General features: G+C 40.2%; 1 protein-coding gene across 5 annotated transcripts in view; it reads left to right on the plus strand.

Moving 5' to 3' along the window:
• Positions 1-2,560: 2,560 nt before the first annotated feature.
• Positions 2,561-17,601, plus strand: part of PRKCA (protein kinase C alpha) — a 161,503-nt gene continuing 146,462 nt past the window's right edge. For all 5 annotated transcript variants that reach the window (XM_075044249.1, XM_075044250.1, XM_075044251.1 and 2 more), the window contains exons 1-2: positions 2,561-2,777; positions 6,302-6,333. In XM_075044249.1, the coding sequence (XP_074900350.1) occupies positions 2,605-2,777; positions 6,302-6,333 (205 nt within the window). In that variant the 5' untranslated portion in view covers positions 2,561-2,604. The remainder of the gene's footprint in view (positions 2,778-6,301; positions 6,334-17,601) is intronic.

Here is a 17,601-nt window from a genome sequence, read left to right on the forward strand (position 1 = left end):
AGTTATTTGATGAAATGCCATGGACATACCAGTTCAGCCAGGCTGCACCCAGAATCCTAGGTTTTAAAATTAAGAATAAGATAGCATGTAACAAGTTATTTCTATTCTGTCATAGATGTCTGTGTGCACTTTTCCCATCAGCAAATAAGACTTCATTTGAGTTAATTAGCTTGTTTTCAGTCTTGTGAAATAAAACGTATTACACATGCTTACACAGGCAGACTTACAAGTATGTAGATATATTGGGGTAGAGAAACTTGTAATAAGCATCCATTTCCCATACGTGAAAATTTGTAGCCATGGGAATAAGATTTATTTTAAAAATTATTACTAGGACTTGGGGTTTTTTGTTCAGCACATATATTGTGTTTTTACGCACATGCAGTCATGCTTTATGTGGTGTTTTTCTGAATGTATGGAGATACTGTATGAATTGCAATATGAGAGAATGCATGTATGCCATAAGCAGATATGTTTCTATGTCCAGGCACTTGTGAACATTTTGTGCATAATGTGAATAAATAAAGATGAACGGTTCTATTATTTTACAGAATACTTTATTAGACTGTCAGCACGCTGCATAAAAGCATAGTAAAAGTCTTTTGTGCATATGTTGGATGCATTAATTAGTGAAAAAGACTTCCTGTATGTTTCCTACACTTTTTGCTGGGGATATTTGTATTGTATGGTAAATTAACTATGTATATGACGCACTGCAGTGGGGCAGGACAGTGAGGCCCCTCTTCTCTTGTATTTGTTGTACATCCAGTGGGTGTTGTGTGATGTACAGCTGTACGGTACAGCCGCAGACAGCGTTTGCACGTATACTATTTTCTGGGTTGCAGGAAGGGGAAAGGTTTGTGAAGGAGAGCGCCTGGGCTACACCTTTGTTTGTTGTGGTGGTGGCATACCGTATCTCGGGGTAGGTACAGGATGCGTGCACTGCGAAGGCGGCGGAGAGCGGCCGGGTATAGGTTAGCCGTGCTCTTGGCGATGGAGGCGGTTGTGCTTGCGAGGCGGTGCAGCAGCTGTACTGAGTAAAGGTAAAAGGGAGGCAGTGCTGCCCGTTGCCGGAGGTCACCCGGGCCTGTTGGTGCCAGGTCCCTGCCCGGGCGAGCTGCTGAGGGCAGCAGAACCTCTTGGTGCCCCCGGGGCCCGATGTGGAGAGAAGGCGTCGGTTTCCATGGCCGACACTGAGGAAACTCTGCGTCTGTGCCCGAGCTGCCCTCTGTGTGTGTGAAGGGAGGCAGCTGCTGTGTGTGAGGGAGAGGGAGAAGGGAGCCGGCTGCCTCTGTGTGTGTACGAAGGGAGCGGCGGGGGTGCGTGAGAGGAGCCGGTCTGTGTGCGGTGTGAGCGAGGCGAGCTGGGGAGCGACCGTGTGTGTGTGTGTGAGTGGGTGGGTGGGAGAGAAAGAGAGAGAAAAGAAGCCGGTGTGTCTTTTGGCGGGGGAAGCTGGGGGGTGTGTGCGAGAGGAGCCAGTGTACGTGAGGGAAGCCAGTGTGTGTGTGTGTGAGAGGGAGGCTGGTGTGTGTATGTTTGTGAGGGAAGGGAAGCTGGTGTGTGAGGGAAGCCAGCGTGTGTGTGTATGAGGGAAGGGAAGGCGGTGTGAGAGGGAAACCAGTGTATGTGTGTGAGAGGGAAGGGAAGCCGGTGTGTGAGGGAAGCCGGTGTGTGTGCGTGTGTATGAGGGAAGGGAAGGCGGTGTGTGAGGGAAACCAGTGTGTGTGTGTGTGTGAGGGAAGGGAAGCCGGTGTGTGCGTGAGGGAAACAAGTGTGTGTCTGTATGAGGGAAGGGAAGCCGGTGTGTGTGTGTGTATGAGGGAAGGGAGGCTGGTGTGTGAGGGAAGCCGGTGTGTGTGTGTGAGAGAGGGAAGGGAAGCCGGTGTGTGTGTGTATGAGGGAAGGGAAGCCGGTGTGTGAGGGAAGCCGGTGTGTGTGTGTGTATGAGGGAAGGGAAGCCGGTGTGTGAGAGGGAAGGGAGGCCGGTGTGTGAGGGAAACCAGTGCGTGTGTGTGTGTGTGTATGAGGGAAGCCGGTGTGTGAGAGGGAAGGGAGGCCGGTGTGTGAGGGAAACCAGTGAGTGTGTGTGTGTGAGGGAAGGGAAGCCGGTGTGTGTGTGTGTACGAGGGGAGGGAAGGGAGGCTGGTGTGTGAGGGAAGCCAAGCCGATGCGTGCGAGGGGAGCCGGTGTGTGCGGGGAGAGCCGGTCAGCGTGTGTATGAGGGGCGGGAGCCGCTGACGAGAGCCGGCAGGTGCTGACGAGCTCCCCCCGGCGGGGGGCGGCCCCGCTCCGGGCCTGCCCCTCCCCTGCCCGCCCCGTCCCGTCCCGCCCCGCCCGCGGCCGGGGGCTCGCTCACCCCGCGGGCGGAGCAGCCGGCGCCGGCCCGGGGCCGGGATCCTCCTCCCGTTCCCTACGCGCCGGCTCCGACGTCAGGCGCGGGCTGAGCGGGAGGCAGCGCCCAGCGCCTCCGTTGCCAGAGACTCGGCGGCCGCCGGACGGGGCGGACGTCGGGGCGGTGACTCCCGGCGCGGCCCGTGCTCGGCTGCCGGCGGGGAGGGGATAGGGGGTGGTGGCTGGGGGGGTGGGGGGGGAGAGGAGGGCGCTATGGCCGACGTGTTCCCGGGCTCCGAGCCCGGCGCGGCCCCGGACGCGGCTCGGCGCTTCGCTCGCAAGGGGGCCCTGAGGCAGAAGAACGTGCACGAGGTGAAGGAGCACAAATTCATCGCGCGCTTCTTCAAGCAGCCCACCTTCTGCAGCCACTGCACCGACTTCATCTGGTGAGAGACACCCCCCCTCCGCGGAGCTCTTCTAGCTCCTCGCACCCACCGGCGGCCCCCTCGCCTCCGGTCCGGGCCCGCTCAGCTGGAGGGGATTCCCCCCCGTCCCTCCCCTCCCACCCGCCCGTTCCCCGGTGCCGCCGTTCCCACGGGTGACCGCCCCCGGCCTCTTCCCCCCAGGGTCGGGCAGGTGAGCCCCGGCGGGGCAGAGCCGTGTCGCCTCGCTGCCCGCCCCCCCCCCCCGGCTCTGTCTCACCCACCTCCAGGAGGGCTGTTTGCGGCTCCGAGGGGCTCCTGCCCCAGTCTGGGCGCACCCCGGTTTCGGGGCGGGGGGAGCCCCTCAACTTGCCGGTGCTCGGGGAAGGGGGTTGGGGGCAGCGCCGGCCAAGCGCCGCAGATTGATCAGCGGGTCTGATAGACCCACGCTGGGGATATCGCTTCCCCAGATTTGCATTTCCTCACCCCTTGTCCCCTCCCCGGGCCGGGTTCTGCTTGGCTCGGCTTGACTTCACCCGCCAAGCTCCCTTCTCTGTGCCTGCCTTCCTTCCCGTAGCGGAGGGGAGCTCAGCCAGCGCTACAGCTGCTGCAGCAGAAACGGAGGGGTTTCTGTTTCAGGCTGTGGGTGTTGCTGTGTGGCACAACTTCTGCAGCCCTGTCTTTAACTTTGTGATCCGCGCCTGCTTTATTTCCTCCGGCTGCAGAGGGAGGGCAGGGAGATTGGGAAAGCACAGTGACACCGTTGCTACGTTACATGTTTAGGAAGGGGAGGTGGTTTTTTGTGTTTTTTTTTTTTTTAAGAGAAAGGTTCCTGCTGGAGGGACGGGAGGAAGGGAGGAAAACTTCCTACCAACACCCTCATTACTAAGCTGTTAGGGAAAAAATATACCTATCAGTTCCTGCCATGCCCTCTTCTGGGCAGGATTGCAGCTCCGCTGCAGGCCGAGCCACCCGGCTCTCCCTGCAGCTCCCGGGTTCAGCGCTGCCCTGCCGTGTGGAGTCTGCAGGCTCCTGCCCTGTGCCCTCAACGGGGTGAAGCAAGGGGAGCGGGTGTGTACCCTTGCGTATAGGTGAACGTTTTGTACATTCAGCGAGCGTGCAATGTAAACAACCTGGGCTTCCTTGCCTTCACCTGAGATGTGGCTTAGCTTCAGCCTTGCCCTGCTGCTGAAGTTTTCGCTGCGGGTTCAGTGCTGAAAATGAGAGCTGTGATTTATTTTAGCCAAAGTTGCAAAAGATCTAGAGGGACCCGCACCCAGCTGGCTCCGTGTCTGTGGCAGGTGTCTTGCTCTTTTTGTATGCGTTTATGTGTCTGGACGCAGACCTTTGCCTTCCTTCTTGAGTTTTCCTTGGTTTGCGTGCTGAAGAAAAGACTGTGATTGCTCCAAAAATGACTGAAATACATTTGCAGAGTAAGGAAGGAAAACTGAGATGGTAGACTGCAGAAGAAACAAGTCAACTTTTTGAGTGGGGTTTTTTTCTTTTTTTAATTATTCTTTCCTATTTGAAAAAAAAATGGCAAAGTTTGGTATTGTAGAAGTGAGAGACCTTCAGAAAGTGCTTCAAAGTTAATCTAAAACAATTAATTGGGAGGTGTGAAAAAACGCTGCAGGGTTATTGTCAGACTGTGTTTGTGCACATAAGTAGCGTAATTGAAAAACCAAGTAGAACACTGTCGTGACATGACAGGATGGATTTGAAAGTGAAAGGGTATCCTATAGCTGACAGGTGGCAAGAGGAGCTGTGCTCTTTTGTCTTGCTAGTGGGTCTAAGGAAGCTCTTAATGCTCTTCAGATGAGCATCTGACAGCTCGAAAACTTCTGTTTCATTTCCCTGTTTGAAGATGGGCAACTCTTGAATAAGCATCACACACCATAAAAAGTGCTTCATCTATTTCCAAAATGACATGTGGCAATTAACATATGTTTTAAGGTTTAGAGTAGTAAATACAACCTTTCAATGAAACAGATTTTTTTTTTCTTAGATTACTTTTGACCAGGTAATATTTACCAAAATAGTTTAGCGCCTCCTTACCTTCTTAAACAACTTTCAGTTATCTGCTTTGTTTCTGAAGTGTTGGTATTTTTTTGAAGACCTTTTACTTAAAATACATTGTAACTGATCAGGGAGTGGAGTGGACTGCAGCTGGTTAGTGTATGAATTCGGCTCAAAACACTGAAGAATGGCTATGCTTTTAGCATAGGTAATACAGGAAAGTTCTTTACAAATAAGTCTGTTTAAAAGGATGAAAAATTATCTAAAGTCTGTTTCTTAGTCCTGCTGTCAGCTTTCCTGCAATCGCGTTTGCACACTTCTAGTACATGCTTTTTACTTTTATGAAGACAAGAGATAACAGCAGCAGAATGACAGTACAGTATAGTCACATATGCTGCCAAGTAAACAAACAATTTTATATTTCTTCTGGTTTTCTTAGTTTAGGCCTACTTATAACAATAACAGGCAGAGACTTTTGCATAGAAATTTATGGAAATGCTCGAAGCTATATAATTTCAGTTTCTACCTGAAGTAACAGTGTACTAAAGGTTTTGTCTCTTCTCCAAATAAATAAATAAAGTGGGAAAATTGTTGATATAATTTTTAAAAACCATTTCCACAAAGTTGATAATTAAACTTCTCGTCGTTAGTTGCACAGAGCCTGCTGGCTAGCTTCTACCATTCATAGCTTTTGTTCATTTGTCTTTGAGTGTAAGCAGCTCCAGCTCTCCAGATGAAAAACGTTCTGCAGAGAGGGAAAATGCAGAGAAGTGTTTATAGCAAGGATACTCAAATCATTTATTTTTGCGGAAAGAAAATGTTCAATGTTTAAAGAGAAACAAGTAAATAAAAACCAAGAACAGTGCAATTTGCCAGAGGTATAATATATGTTGGGACTCTGGATACCACGTACAACGCTTTTGTCACTGTATTCATTGGTAAAGTATTACGCGCACATTTGTATTTTGTTATGGAAACGAAGCAAGGAAGCTGGAAGAATAATTAGTATGAAACCAATAGGCCTGTCTTCTCATTTATATTGAAACAGGCAAAACCTTTAACCTGCCTCCTTTCCATACAACAAATGACTGGTGTCTAGCTGAGACGCGTAACAGCATCGGTATGCAATCCTAAAATTTGGATGAAAAACTAAGTCTGGTTTGTTTTATATGCGTTTGCTAGAACTTGGAATATTTTACATTGCTGTTAAGTATATATGTGGCATTAAATGAGTTGAAATATTATGCAGTAATCACAGATGATGATAATTGTAGATCCAAAATAGCTTGTAAAATAATAATAATAAAAAAATTGTTGCCAGAAGCTGAAATTACATGGCTGGTGACAGCTATTGTTCTGTGCTTTGAAATGGGTGGGTTGTTCTGTGTTGTATATTTTAAAATCTGTTGCTGTCGTAGCAAAATCTGAAGTAATTTAATATGAAGTTATTTTTATGTTGTTATAGATCATTGAGAAGAAATTATAACTAAACATACTAAGATAGGTTATTTTTTTTCTCTTTTTTTGTGCAGGGGATTTGGGAAACAAGGATTTCAGTGCCAAGGTAAGTCACAAATGCTTTGTTGGCTAGCACACATTGTTGCACCTCATTTTGAAGGCAGCCAAAACTTGCCTGCAGCAAGAGGGAGACAAGCCTGGAAATACTAAGCAAGCATCTCTGCCTATGTACATTCAAAAGGAAGACAATTATTCAGTTAAATAACTCTTGGTATTTATATCATATACATTGAACAGTCAAGTAATTGTTCATATTGTAATAACACAAAAAGTTGGTTTTTTTAAATCTCATCATGATAAATGTCATATAATCTGCATGTAGTGCAGCTTCTAACTTTTCATGGAAATAATCTGTACAATTTAGCTTTTGCAGAGACCATTTTTCACATCAGAAGCTCTTGTCTGTGTGGGCGTTTTGGAAAATGGATTCACTTTTTAGTCATACGGCTTCTTTTCATAACCCAAACTCCCTGTTTTTAATTTTCATATGCTGTATGTTTAGGAAGACCTTTGGTTTGAACTATGTTTTAGGACAGGCAGCATTTCTCTGTCTTATGTAACACTTAATTACAAAAAAATCCACTTCTACAGAATCACTGATTTAATAAATTCTACTAACCTTGAGAAATTGAAAGCTGCTGTAGTGGAAGACAACTATATACATGAAAGCCAGAGCATGATAAGCTGTATTCTCATATTTTCTGTATTTTTGCCAAGTTCTTATCATTATTTAGCATTTAATCATAAAATAACCACACCCAACTACTGTTGTTTTTTTCTGTGTCATATGTTTACCTAATTAGGATGAGGCTTTTTGTCGTCCCTTTCTCTTCCCCCACCTTGTTCCCTATTATTTCACCTGCAGATGTACATTGTGTACTCATTAGCTAGCCTTTTGGTTCTTTCTTTCATTACATTTATTTAATGGTTATTTGCTAATGCTTTAGAGCATATTTGACTATCCTGAATGTTGCTTTTACTTAGTAGTTAGTGAAATTATGGATTCTGTGGTATTTTTGTGAAAGTTGATGTTAGTTGATATTGAAATTAAACCTCTGAGAAACTGAATGTAAAAGAATGATTCCTTTTAAAGATGTTGCAATAAATATTTTTCCTGCTGCAAGTAGAAACTTGCAGACACACACGTATAGTGAAAATGTTGCATGCCTTAGTAAGGTAAGCATGCAACCCTGATTTTACCATGAATCTTGTATACAACTTCCTCTGTGTCCCAAAATGTTAATATTAAATTTTGTAGATATCCTCCATTTTTTTGCTACTCATTGCATCTGAAGCAGTGCTATAGATCAGTCTGTAGTCCTCAGTCAGTAATGGAATGGCATTTCCCGACTCTCATTTAGGATAGTTCAGTGGTTCCTAGTTAAGGAATTATTTAGATGCTCATTAGACATTTCAGTTGGTATACAGAAAACAATTGGGGCTCCATTTAAATTATATAGTTATCCATCTTAAATTTTGTAGTTTGCGCAATGTTGACTTTCTCCTGTCTTCCAGTCAGGCAGCTAGTGGCTCAAATTGGACACCATGCACTGATCTGAGCCACAGATCAAAGTTGGTATGGCAGTTCATTTCCAGTATTTTGGATTCTGTGGCCAGAATTCCTTCTACCATCATAATTCTAGTTAGCTGGGAATAGTTTCGTCTGATGAGGACTTGTCTTTATAAAGCTATCTAAAAATTTGAATTTAGTCTCATTTTCCCTCCAAACACCATCCGTGAACACAACCAAGAGTAAAAGCAGTAGAGCAGCTTGATTTTATTTTTAAATGCTTCAGAAGTGATACTTTTTAGGAATCTGAATATGTTCAGACCTGACTTTTGTCTCCATCAGAGCAAGATTCTGCAGTTTCTCTCTGATGGAGACTGTTGTATTCGGTGTTCTTGTCTGTATTCTTATACGGTCAAAATCTCCAAGAAATATTCAAATTATAGGTAGTTTGTAGCAAGCTATTGTTGATGCACTAATAAGTTTAAGTAGTGGGGGTTTTTTGCTATCATTCATTAAATTCGATTGCGATCAAGATCAAAGAGATCATACTCTTGGGACAATAGTCTTGAAAAATAAAACTTCCATGATAAAGTTAAGCAGCTGAATCAAATTTTTTCAGTTCAACTTTCTGAAGCTTCCATCTAAAAAGTCACCAGCTAAAGCTGGAAAGACAAATTCATGAGAACATGAAAAATTAAAAAAACAAAAGTGTGAAACCAGAAGGTGGGTTGCAAAAAAACCCCCTAGTTTCTTTAATTAAGCAACAACCTTTACAGAAAAGAATGACAAATGAAGAATAAAATGGAAATTTCAGTATGACATGAAGGAAAGGAAAGAATATTACAGTGACAGCTCCTCATATAACTATAGGTCTTGGTCTGTCAGAGTTTCCATTATAAGAAAATTTTTTAGCTCTGTTTTCAAGAGTGTTGTAAAATCTCCTGCTAGACAGAAACTTGATGTCAGGCAGGTTTCAGAGTTGGATGGGTTTATTATTTCCAAAGTTGTTTTAAATTCCTCTGGCCTTTGTTACCAAAGGGAAGGGGAAAGGTCCATAATACTAATGCATCAAACTCAAATGATGTTTCTACTCTAAGAAATTGCAATTGTTCTGCGAATATTTCTGTTAGTAATTCTTTAATTAAACAAAAGTGTTTAATATGTAACGTAGTGTTTATGCAGTATTAAATGTTGCGGCTAACACAGTATGTTTTTATATATTTTTAAAACTTCCTTTAAAAAGGTGTCACACAAAATGTAGTTCTAGTTTTATTTTCAAGAGATGCCGTCAAAAGAAAAGATTTTCATGTTTAAATTTAAATTTTATTTAAATTAAAACAATGCTATACTGTAATGATCTTTTTTTGGGACCATTAATACCTTTTTGCATTGGGCTTGCTTTGAGCCTTGGAACATGTTTTCAAATGTATGTAATCACTTTTGTTTTCTGATTTCAATGACTATGTTTCTGCTGTAGTGTTCAGCTTCAGCATTATGTGAAAACATTTAAATGAGTTCTTTGGAATTGAAGAGAAATATTTTCAATTATTTTGTTAAAAAGCTTTGCAAAATTCTCCCCCCCACCTTATTTTTATGGGATCCCTATGAATTTGCAAAAGACAATAAATTCAATTTTGGTATGGCTTTTAATGCCCTTAATGCGGCAGAGGTTCAGGGTGCAATTGCATTATTACTGCGCAAATGCTTAGCAAGAGACAGTCCACAGCCTAAGTAGTTTCTCTTTCTTAATGCGTGTAATCTAATGTGGCTAGCTACTGTATATACTAGCAAATAGTATTCAGAATGCCTACTTAGGTTTACAGCTATGAGTTGTGATATGTTATTTCATGGAGAGGCTGCAGAATTCTGTTGTATTATCAGAAATAAGTTTTTCAGAGAGGGGGTTTTGGGTCAAAAAGTAGCAGTGGAAGAAGTCTGGGCCTGTCCTTGTTAATATATGAATTTGAAAATGAACTTGAAAGAGTTCAGCTGGATTAACTTTCTCCGAAGGAATATATTTTTACTGCCTCCTGTTATTAGGAAGTTTTGCTGTTTGATATTTGTGTTTTATTGTTGATTTATGCAAACATAAACTATTCTAAAATATTGTGCTTTTGAAACAGGAGTTCTTATTCTGCTGTTTTGTTTTTGCTGTTTTCTGTTGATTGTCTTTGTGATAGCAAAAACATGATGGTAAGATGATTTAAGGGAGTTATGGCTTTGTTTTTTCTTACATTGTCAAGTAGGACAGTAAGCTTTCTGTAATGCTGAAAGCTTTTCTCTGATGTGCACCTGGAAATACTGCAAGAGGAACGTGAAAATTGGAATAATTTAAAATGTTTTTGAATCTGCCACACTATGAAAGTTCCTCTTTTAAGAAAGCAGACTTTAAATTAAGCAAGCTTTTAAGTTAAATTTTGACTTCATCATTCTTTTGATACTAACTGTTATACTCTGAGTATAACCTGGATCTGTTTCTTTCTGTTTGATTTGTAAGAAAAGTTCTTCTGGTGAACTGAGCACAACAAATAGTGATTCACTAAGATGTGAAGAATGTATATTGAAGAATGTGTATTTATTTATGTTTAGAGGTTGTTTTAAGTTCAGCACTGAAGGCTCAGCAAGTTCCTCAAGGTGAAAATATTTTTAGTTACAGTACTGTAAATGCAATCAACTCATGTTCCTGATTAAGGCCCTGTTGTTAATAACTACAAATTTTGACTGTTTGGGAGAGAATTAACTGCAAGTTTTCCCTCTTTTCTATGGTTTCTGCAGGGTCTACTGAAGTGCAATGTTCTGCTATAGTTCAGCTTTGAAGTATCTTTGGTTTAAGGACAATAACTAGCTAAGGAAGTCTTTCACGTTTGTTTTCTAATTTACATAAATAAAAATTAGAGAAATCAATTAAAGCAGATTATGTTTAGCTAATCTGTGCAACTAATGCTCTTTCCACTTTTTTTTCCTATCTTCCCTCAATTTATTTTCAGACTATTTTTTTCTGAATGTTGAATTTTATCTTAGTGTGGTAAGCTTTTTGGAATAGCTTGTGTCATGCTAGGTACGCTTCCTAACACTGCTGGTTCTGGACTAGTTAGACATCTGTAACAACTCCTTCACTAAAAATGCAAATGGTTGGATTTTATTCTTTTTTTACTGTCCTTGCAAATCGTAACGTTGGCACATTAAAACAGCACTTCATTTCCTCTGCATTATCTTTTATCCCCTAGTTCTTGACCTCTCTTCTACAGTGAAAAGACCAAAGAACCCACTGATGCTGCCTCTTTTTAAATCATGTATTTTTGTTAAAAACATTGTATTAAAGGTCTCTGTAGAGAGGTGGCCGAGAAACTAATTTTTAATGCTATATCTGTGGTCTGCAGATTTGAACCAATGAAACCTCTGAACACCTGTGACCTGGTTGACATGTACAGTTTTTTATTAATCCTCAGCTCTGTTATAACATGTTTATAGAGGAAGCAGCACAATTCATTCTTCCTGGTGTATGGACCAAGGCTTAGTTCTTGGTTTTCTATCCTGATAGTTGTGTTTCCCCTACCAACAGTTTCTTGTTCATTTTACTATCTTAATTTTCCTTTGTAACCGAAAAAAAAGCTAATAAAGAAAAATGTATTACATTGCTGTGTTGCTTCTCATAAAAATATTTTCTGTCTTCCTTCCTTGGAAATGTTATTGCCAAAGGGTGGATAAGACACAAAGTAAGTTCCCTTCTATGCCAGAACTCCTTCTCTTGTATCATTATCATTTTTGTTTTGAGATCGGATATTTCAGACACATTGAACAATGTGTGTGTTTTTCTTTGCGCTTTTTATATTACTTATTAGGCATGTGCTACAGTTTATATTAACTAACATTTCTATAGGCCCGAGATTGAGAAATGAATTCCATGGATGTCTCTAAAAGTCTGACTGTTGATGCTTTCTATGTAACTTAACAGTCAGCATGAAATCTTCTGAAATGGAAACTTAGTTTAGATATACTTAAAGCAGGTGACTCGTTAATGTATTTTCATGCATATAACTTGGAGGTATCTGTTTAAAAATGGAACCCCCAGGGCGAAAACCAAACACATACACACACCCCCCAACAAAAAAGAACAAAACAAAAAAACCCACCTGGGAGCATAAATTGTATCTGTGCACAGACAGTTTCCATGATTCCTCTAGCCAGCATTGTACTTTCTGCTGGCCTTTTGCCCTCAGCCTCTGTGTATCTGTGGACTCCTTCTCAAAGGACAGTCACTTTGATGATCTGCAGATATCTGACATACAGATTATAAGCATGCAGATAAGATGCTTGTTGTGCATTTGTCTTGTCAGCTTTTATTTATTTATTCTTCCCCTCCTTCGACTGTTCCTTTCGTTCGTTCCCTTTTCAATGTATGTCCCATATTATGAGGAATATGGTCCTGTTAATTGCCTGATACCAGTGTAAGCTGAGATTCTTTCCTGTCCCTGCAGCTAAACTCTGAGAGAACTTTGAAAAATTACCGATATTCCAAGTTTTCACTGAGAACAGCATTGACATGCAGATGAAACTCCTGAGTCTTAATGAGTTCAAATATGTTAGTGTTGGTTCAAATCAGGAAAACCCTTTGGAAATACGTATCCCAGTTGTCCCTGCTTTTGCAATGCTTTGGTTTGCATTGCTGGGTGGTCTTGGAGCATGCAAAGAGGATTCCTTTTGGGTGATACCAAAGAGAGCTGTGTTACAGCAGCGCATTTAATGTCCTCCAGGTGCTAAAGGGTGTTTGGTTCATGGATCATACGGCAGCTCATCCAACACAAAATCCCTGAAATGTGGGCTGTATGGGTGTCTAGTTCTTAGCGCTGTTTTCCTCTATAAATCTGTTCTGGTTGGAGCATTACTTGATAATGTAAACATATAGGTTATGCTTTCAGCAGTTGTCTTTGCGCAGGGAAGGGGACGTGTTGTCTCTGAGCATTGTTGCTCTATAGAAACAACAATAGGGCATCTTTGTCAGAAGTGGGAAGATACATGTATTCATGTTGGTGAGGATTCTCTGTTACTACAATCATGTGCATTGCAAAAAAATTCTATATATCAAATAGTATGAGTCACCATACCTGGAGGTATTTAAAAGATGTGTAGATATGGTTCTTAGGGACATGGTTTAGTGGTGGACTTGGCAGTGCTAGGTTAACAGTTGGACTTGATGATCTTAAAGGTCTTTTCCGACCTAAACAATTCTATGATTGTAGATGCACAATACACAATTCACTAAATATACAATTCACTCAACACAGAACATGACAGTAAAATAGAGAAATATGCCATTGTACTTCTGTTTTCCGGAAAATTTCCTTGGTGATATTGTGCTCATCAAAGCTGGAACGTAACTAAATCTTATCTTGCAGCAAAAGGTTTTTTAGTTGTATTACATTTCAAGGGCAAAAACATCTTCACCCTTCCCACACTTCTAACATGTTAAGTTTTCTTTTGTTTACTTGAATCAGTTAGATATCCCAGCAGTGTGTTCCAGTTAAAAGAAACTGACTGTTCCAGTGCCCTGGATGTAATTCTGTGAAGCTCTTCAGCTTCTAATTAAACATGTGGAGTGATAGCTCATTCTGAGTTGACAGATAAACCAGTTTGAGTCCTGGGCAAGTTAAAGTTTGGCATATTCTTTATTTTCCCCTCTGCTTTGGTGTAATACTGCACATCAACTGCTGATATGCAGCCACATATGGTGTTAATTTTATACAAGATTTTTGTGGATGAAAGTGACTTACGCCATGAGCGGAATTTAATGAACTGTTGGAAAGAAAGTTGCAGAAAGATGAAGAAAACAGATTTCCCTGTTGGGATGCATTGATAATTGTCTTTTATGTTTGTTTTTGTGGGCTGTTTCTCTTTAGGGTAAAAGGTAAAAATAATAAGTAATTTAATAAATACTTTAGGCTTAGTTCCACAGCTTTTACATCTGCAGTAGAAAGCATGAAAGTCTAAGAGTGAAGGACTTTATGTATAATTAATAACAGGAACTACCCTTTAAGTGTTTTTAAATTCTTGTAGATGCTGAATGTTATAATTCTAACTGATTTCAGCAGTGCTTGTTGAAGACTTGTAGAGGCTGGGAGAGCTTGGGAGTTGGTTATCAGCTGTTAATTTTTCAGCTGCACCTATTTATGAATACTGCCTTCTATAAATGTAATTCATAACAGTTACCTTGTAAGTCAGGCAACTGAACATGTGTGTACATATCTTTCTGTGGATTTCATTGTCATTTACTCTGATCTCTTAATTATAATTCAATTTACATGAAGTTTTTTGGTTCCTTTCTGCAATTAGGTAACCTAGACTGTAGGGTACTGCAGACACATAGGCCTTTTTTCAGAATATCTTCTAGTGACTTCATGTAGATTTTGAAATCACATTACTGTCTTTATTAGTTAAAACCTTTTCAGCAAATGAGCTTTATTAGAAGTCTGAAATACGTCTCTATAAATGTAGAAGCTTACCGGAATTATTATTTTTGTCTGTCCCCTATTGTTTACAAAATGTCTTTTTTTTTTTTAATAATTTATTTAGACTGATACAGAAACACACTTTGTGAACTAAAAATGCAAGTTTGTCCAGAAACAGCAAAATATGGTCATTATTACTCTCTTAATTTGCTACTTTCTAGTTTTTAAAATGAAGCTGCAAAATTCTAATTAATGCTTGTCTTTATACCATGGCCAGTCAAGATTTAGTAAAACATTTACTCTTCATTTGCAGTCACACAGGTTTTTGACACTGTCAGAAGTGTCTGTGAATGGACAATGATCAACAGAATAGCTCATATGGGACATTCAAGGCTTTATTTACCTTATGTAATAATTGTCAAGTTGTTCTCTTTTTTCTTTTTGCGAAGAAAATACCCCATATTCGGAAAACAAAATTGTAATTTTTAAGTAGTTGCAGCTTTGCCCCTTTTTTTTTTAGCTTCATTCAAAAGAATTGTATAATGCTATTAATGTTGTATATGTTGCAAGCATTTGCATATAGATAAATGAAGCTTGTAATTGCATTTGGAAGTTGCAATTTTTATTCTGGAGCAAAACTTTATGAAGATTGTGTTCTTGAAAATTAGACATGTTTTTCCTTCCAAATGATCATTTAAATGATAGCATAATGAATATTGATACCAATTTAATTAACCATTTTCAATTTTAAATCTACAAGAATCAGTTGTTTAGAAATTGGGGTTCTGTAGGCTTGGATTTCAAAGCCACTACTAATGTACATGATTGTGTCTACTTCATATATGTTGGAAAAAGATTAGTGACTCAAAAAAGTGGGTGAGATACTGTCCTTCCTTATTTTACTACTAAATGTGGGAAGAGTACATAACACAGGGTACAGACTGAAGACTGAAATTCTCATTTTGAATGAGTGTTGAACTTTATTCCCAATGCAACTCTCTTTCCAAAGCACAGATATTTCACACTCCATTTTCATTTAAAATTAATAGCATTTTTAACTTCCCTGGAATGCGTGCTAAATGTGTTCCTCAGTAAACAAAACATTACTCATGTACAAGGATGAGTTGGAAGAAGAGTTTAGGTTCTTTCAACTTCTAGTCTGTGCCGGGTTATTACTTTGTTCTTTACTCACCAGGACATCAGCCAGAGTCCACTTCAAAGTATTCTTGTCCTCAAGAAATTGGTCGTTTTAATATGAAAAAAAGTGAATCTTTCTGTGCTGGCAAAGAGTGCAGGAAGAAGCCTTATCTTATGAAAAGGTATCGGGTACCTTAGTGTTTTAGTGGATTGATTTTAAAAGTTACTTTGTTTCCTAAGACGTTATTGTTAGGAATCACTATCTGCATTCTTATCATTTTTCTCTGCAGATAAGCTGGAACAAACTTTTGGAAAGTGCAAAATGATCCCACTCATAATCGCTTTTGCTTGCTGAATATGTCTCTGCAGTGTCATTCTTTCTGCTTCTGTGTCACACTGCATGCATTTCCATGGCAGCTTCTGATTCTCTGGGCAAAGAAGTGTTACCTAGTGCCTGTTACCTGAACTAGTTTTCCATTTTTTGCACGCAAGCTTTGAGCCACAGAGAATTTTTGTGCGTCTGAAGATGATGACATCCTGCTAGTTGATGACAGGTTCTGGGCATCTCGATTCTCTCCTATTCCAGAATTTTATAAAATAAATGGATTTCAACCTAACAATTCCCAGAATTTGTTTGACTTGGAGGAATTGTTAAAAAATAATCATGTTACAATAAATATAGAAATAGACTAATGCAACAGAATTGATTATAAGGGTTTGGGGTTTTTTTTTCAAGTTTTTCCATCAAGGCAAGTTAGTTGATTGAATTTGTCATGTGCCCTAAAATTAGTCAGATTTTGTATTGCTCTTACTTTGTTTGCTAACTTTTACTTTAAGTGAATTAAATTTGAGAGCATTCCAAGTGTGTCAGTCTTATATCTTCCTTTCTTGTCATCAGCTTTTACAAATTACATCTGTTGGATATGTTTTTGTAAAATGGAACTTCTTTGTTAATACAAGCGAATGCAAACATAGCAGAAAGCAATAGGTACAATCCTGTGCACAGATATCTTTCTGTTCTTCTGTATGTGTATAGGCCCATTGAGACAAATGTTGCAAGATTACAGAAAGAAGGGAGAAAAACATAATTTTGTTTATGTTCTGTTTCATATATTTTGGTACCTAGATATTGCTCAGATTTCCTTTTGACGTTATTGGGGGATCGTCAGGTGTGAGCCTTTAAATTGCAGTGGAGGCTCAATAAATCTAGTTGTGTAGCTTGGTAGAACTGTTTCTTGTGGTGTCTCCATTGCATTGTATGTCTGTGACAAACACAACTGTTGCAACTGTCTGTAAACCCTGGGGAATAAAAGTGTATTTTGTTAAATATGAAAACTTACTAAAATTCTATTCTTATCCCAGTATATCATTGGGCAGAAAGGTGGTGTTTTTTCATGGTAATTTATTTCTTTGTGTTGCTATTTGCTTGTCTAAATCTGACCTATATGTTGGTACATATAGTATAGGTTCTTTAGTATTAGTTTCTGAATTGCTTATACAGTAATATCCCTGATTTACCTGTAAAAAGGAGCATTGGAAAACAGTGTAGTTGCTGAAGAGGGTTTTAAAGTGCTAGTGGTGGATATGTTTTACGCTTTTTTTTTTTTCTTAGAAGTGGTATTGTTTCCTAATAGGTCATATAGTCATTATGCCAACTGCACAGCATGCTATTGCATTAGAAGATTTTATGCTGTGGTGTTCTGTATGCTATTGCCAGTCGTTTCACTGAGTAGTACTTTTAAGTGTTTGATTCTGCCTTAGGTATCCAGGTGTGCCTGATAAATCTCGTAGGCTGTAAAACTGATGCCTGCCCTTGTTAACATATGTGTAGAAGTCAGCAAAGCTTAGTTCTAAGATTTTTGCAAAACTGAAGTCTTGTGTCAGCTTCCTGATGCTGTGTAATGAGGAACAGTTTAGTTGTCATGTTTGTGTAAAGTTCTGTTCATTTAATGAAGCTTGAGCTTGGGTTTCTTTGAACACTTTGCGAAACCAGAATTACATTGTGTATTATTAAACTTGGTACAAGGCCAGGTGTCGTTTTCATTTTGGAATATAAATACATGATATTACAAATATTTAAGGCTTATATTTTATTCATAATTTATATGCTGCATCATCATTTTGTGGCAGCAAATGTTTTACATATTTTCTATGGGTTTGGATACTTGTCAACAAGTATCCTGAAGACAACAAAGTCCATTAGTTTCAGGGGTACTCCTGG

Source organism: Buteo buteo, chromosome 13 (assembly GCF_964188355.1).
Source record: "Buteo buteo chromosome 13, bButBut1.hap1.1, whole genome shotgun sequence".
NCBI lineage: Eukaryota > Metazoa > Chordata > Aves > Accipitriformes > Accipitridae > Buteo > Buteo buteo.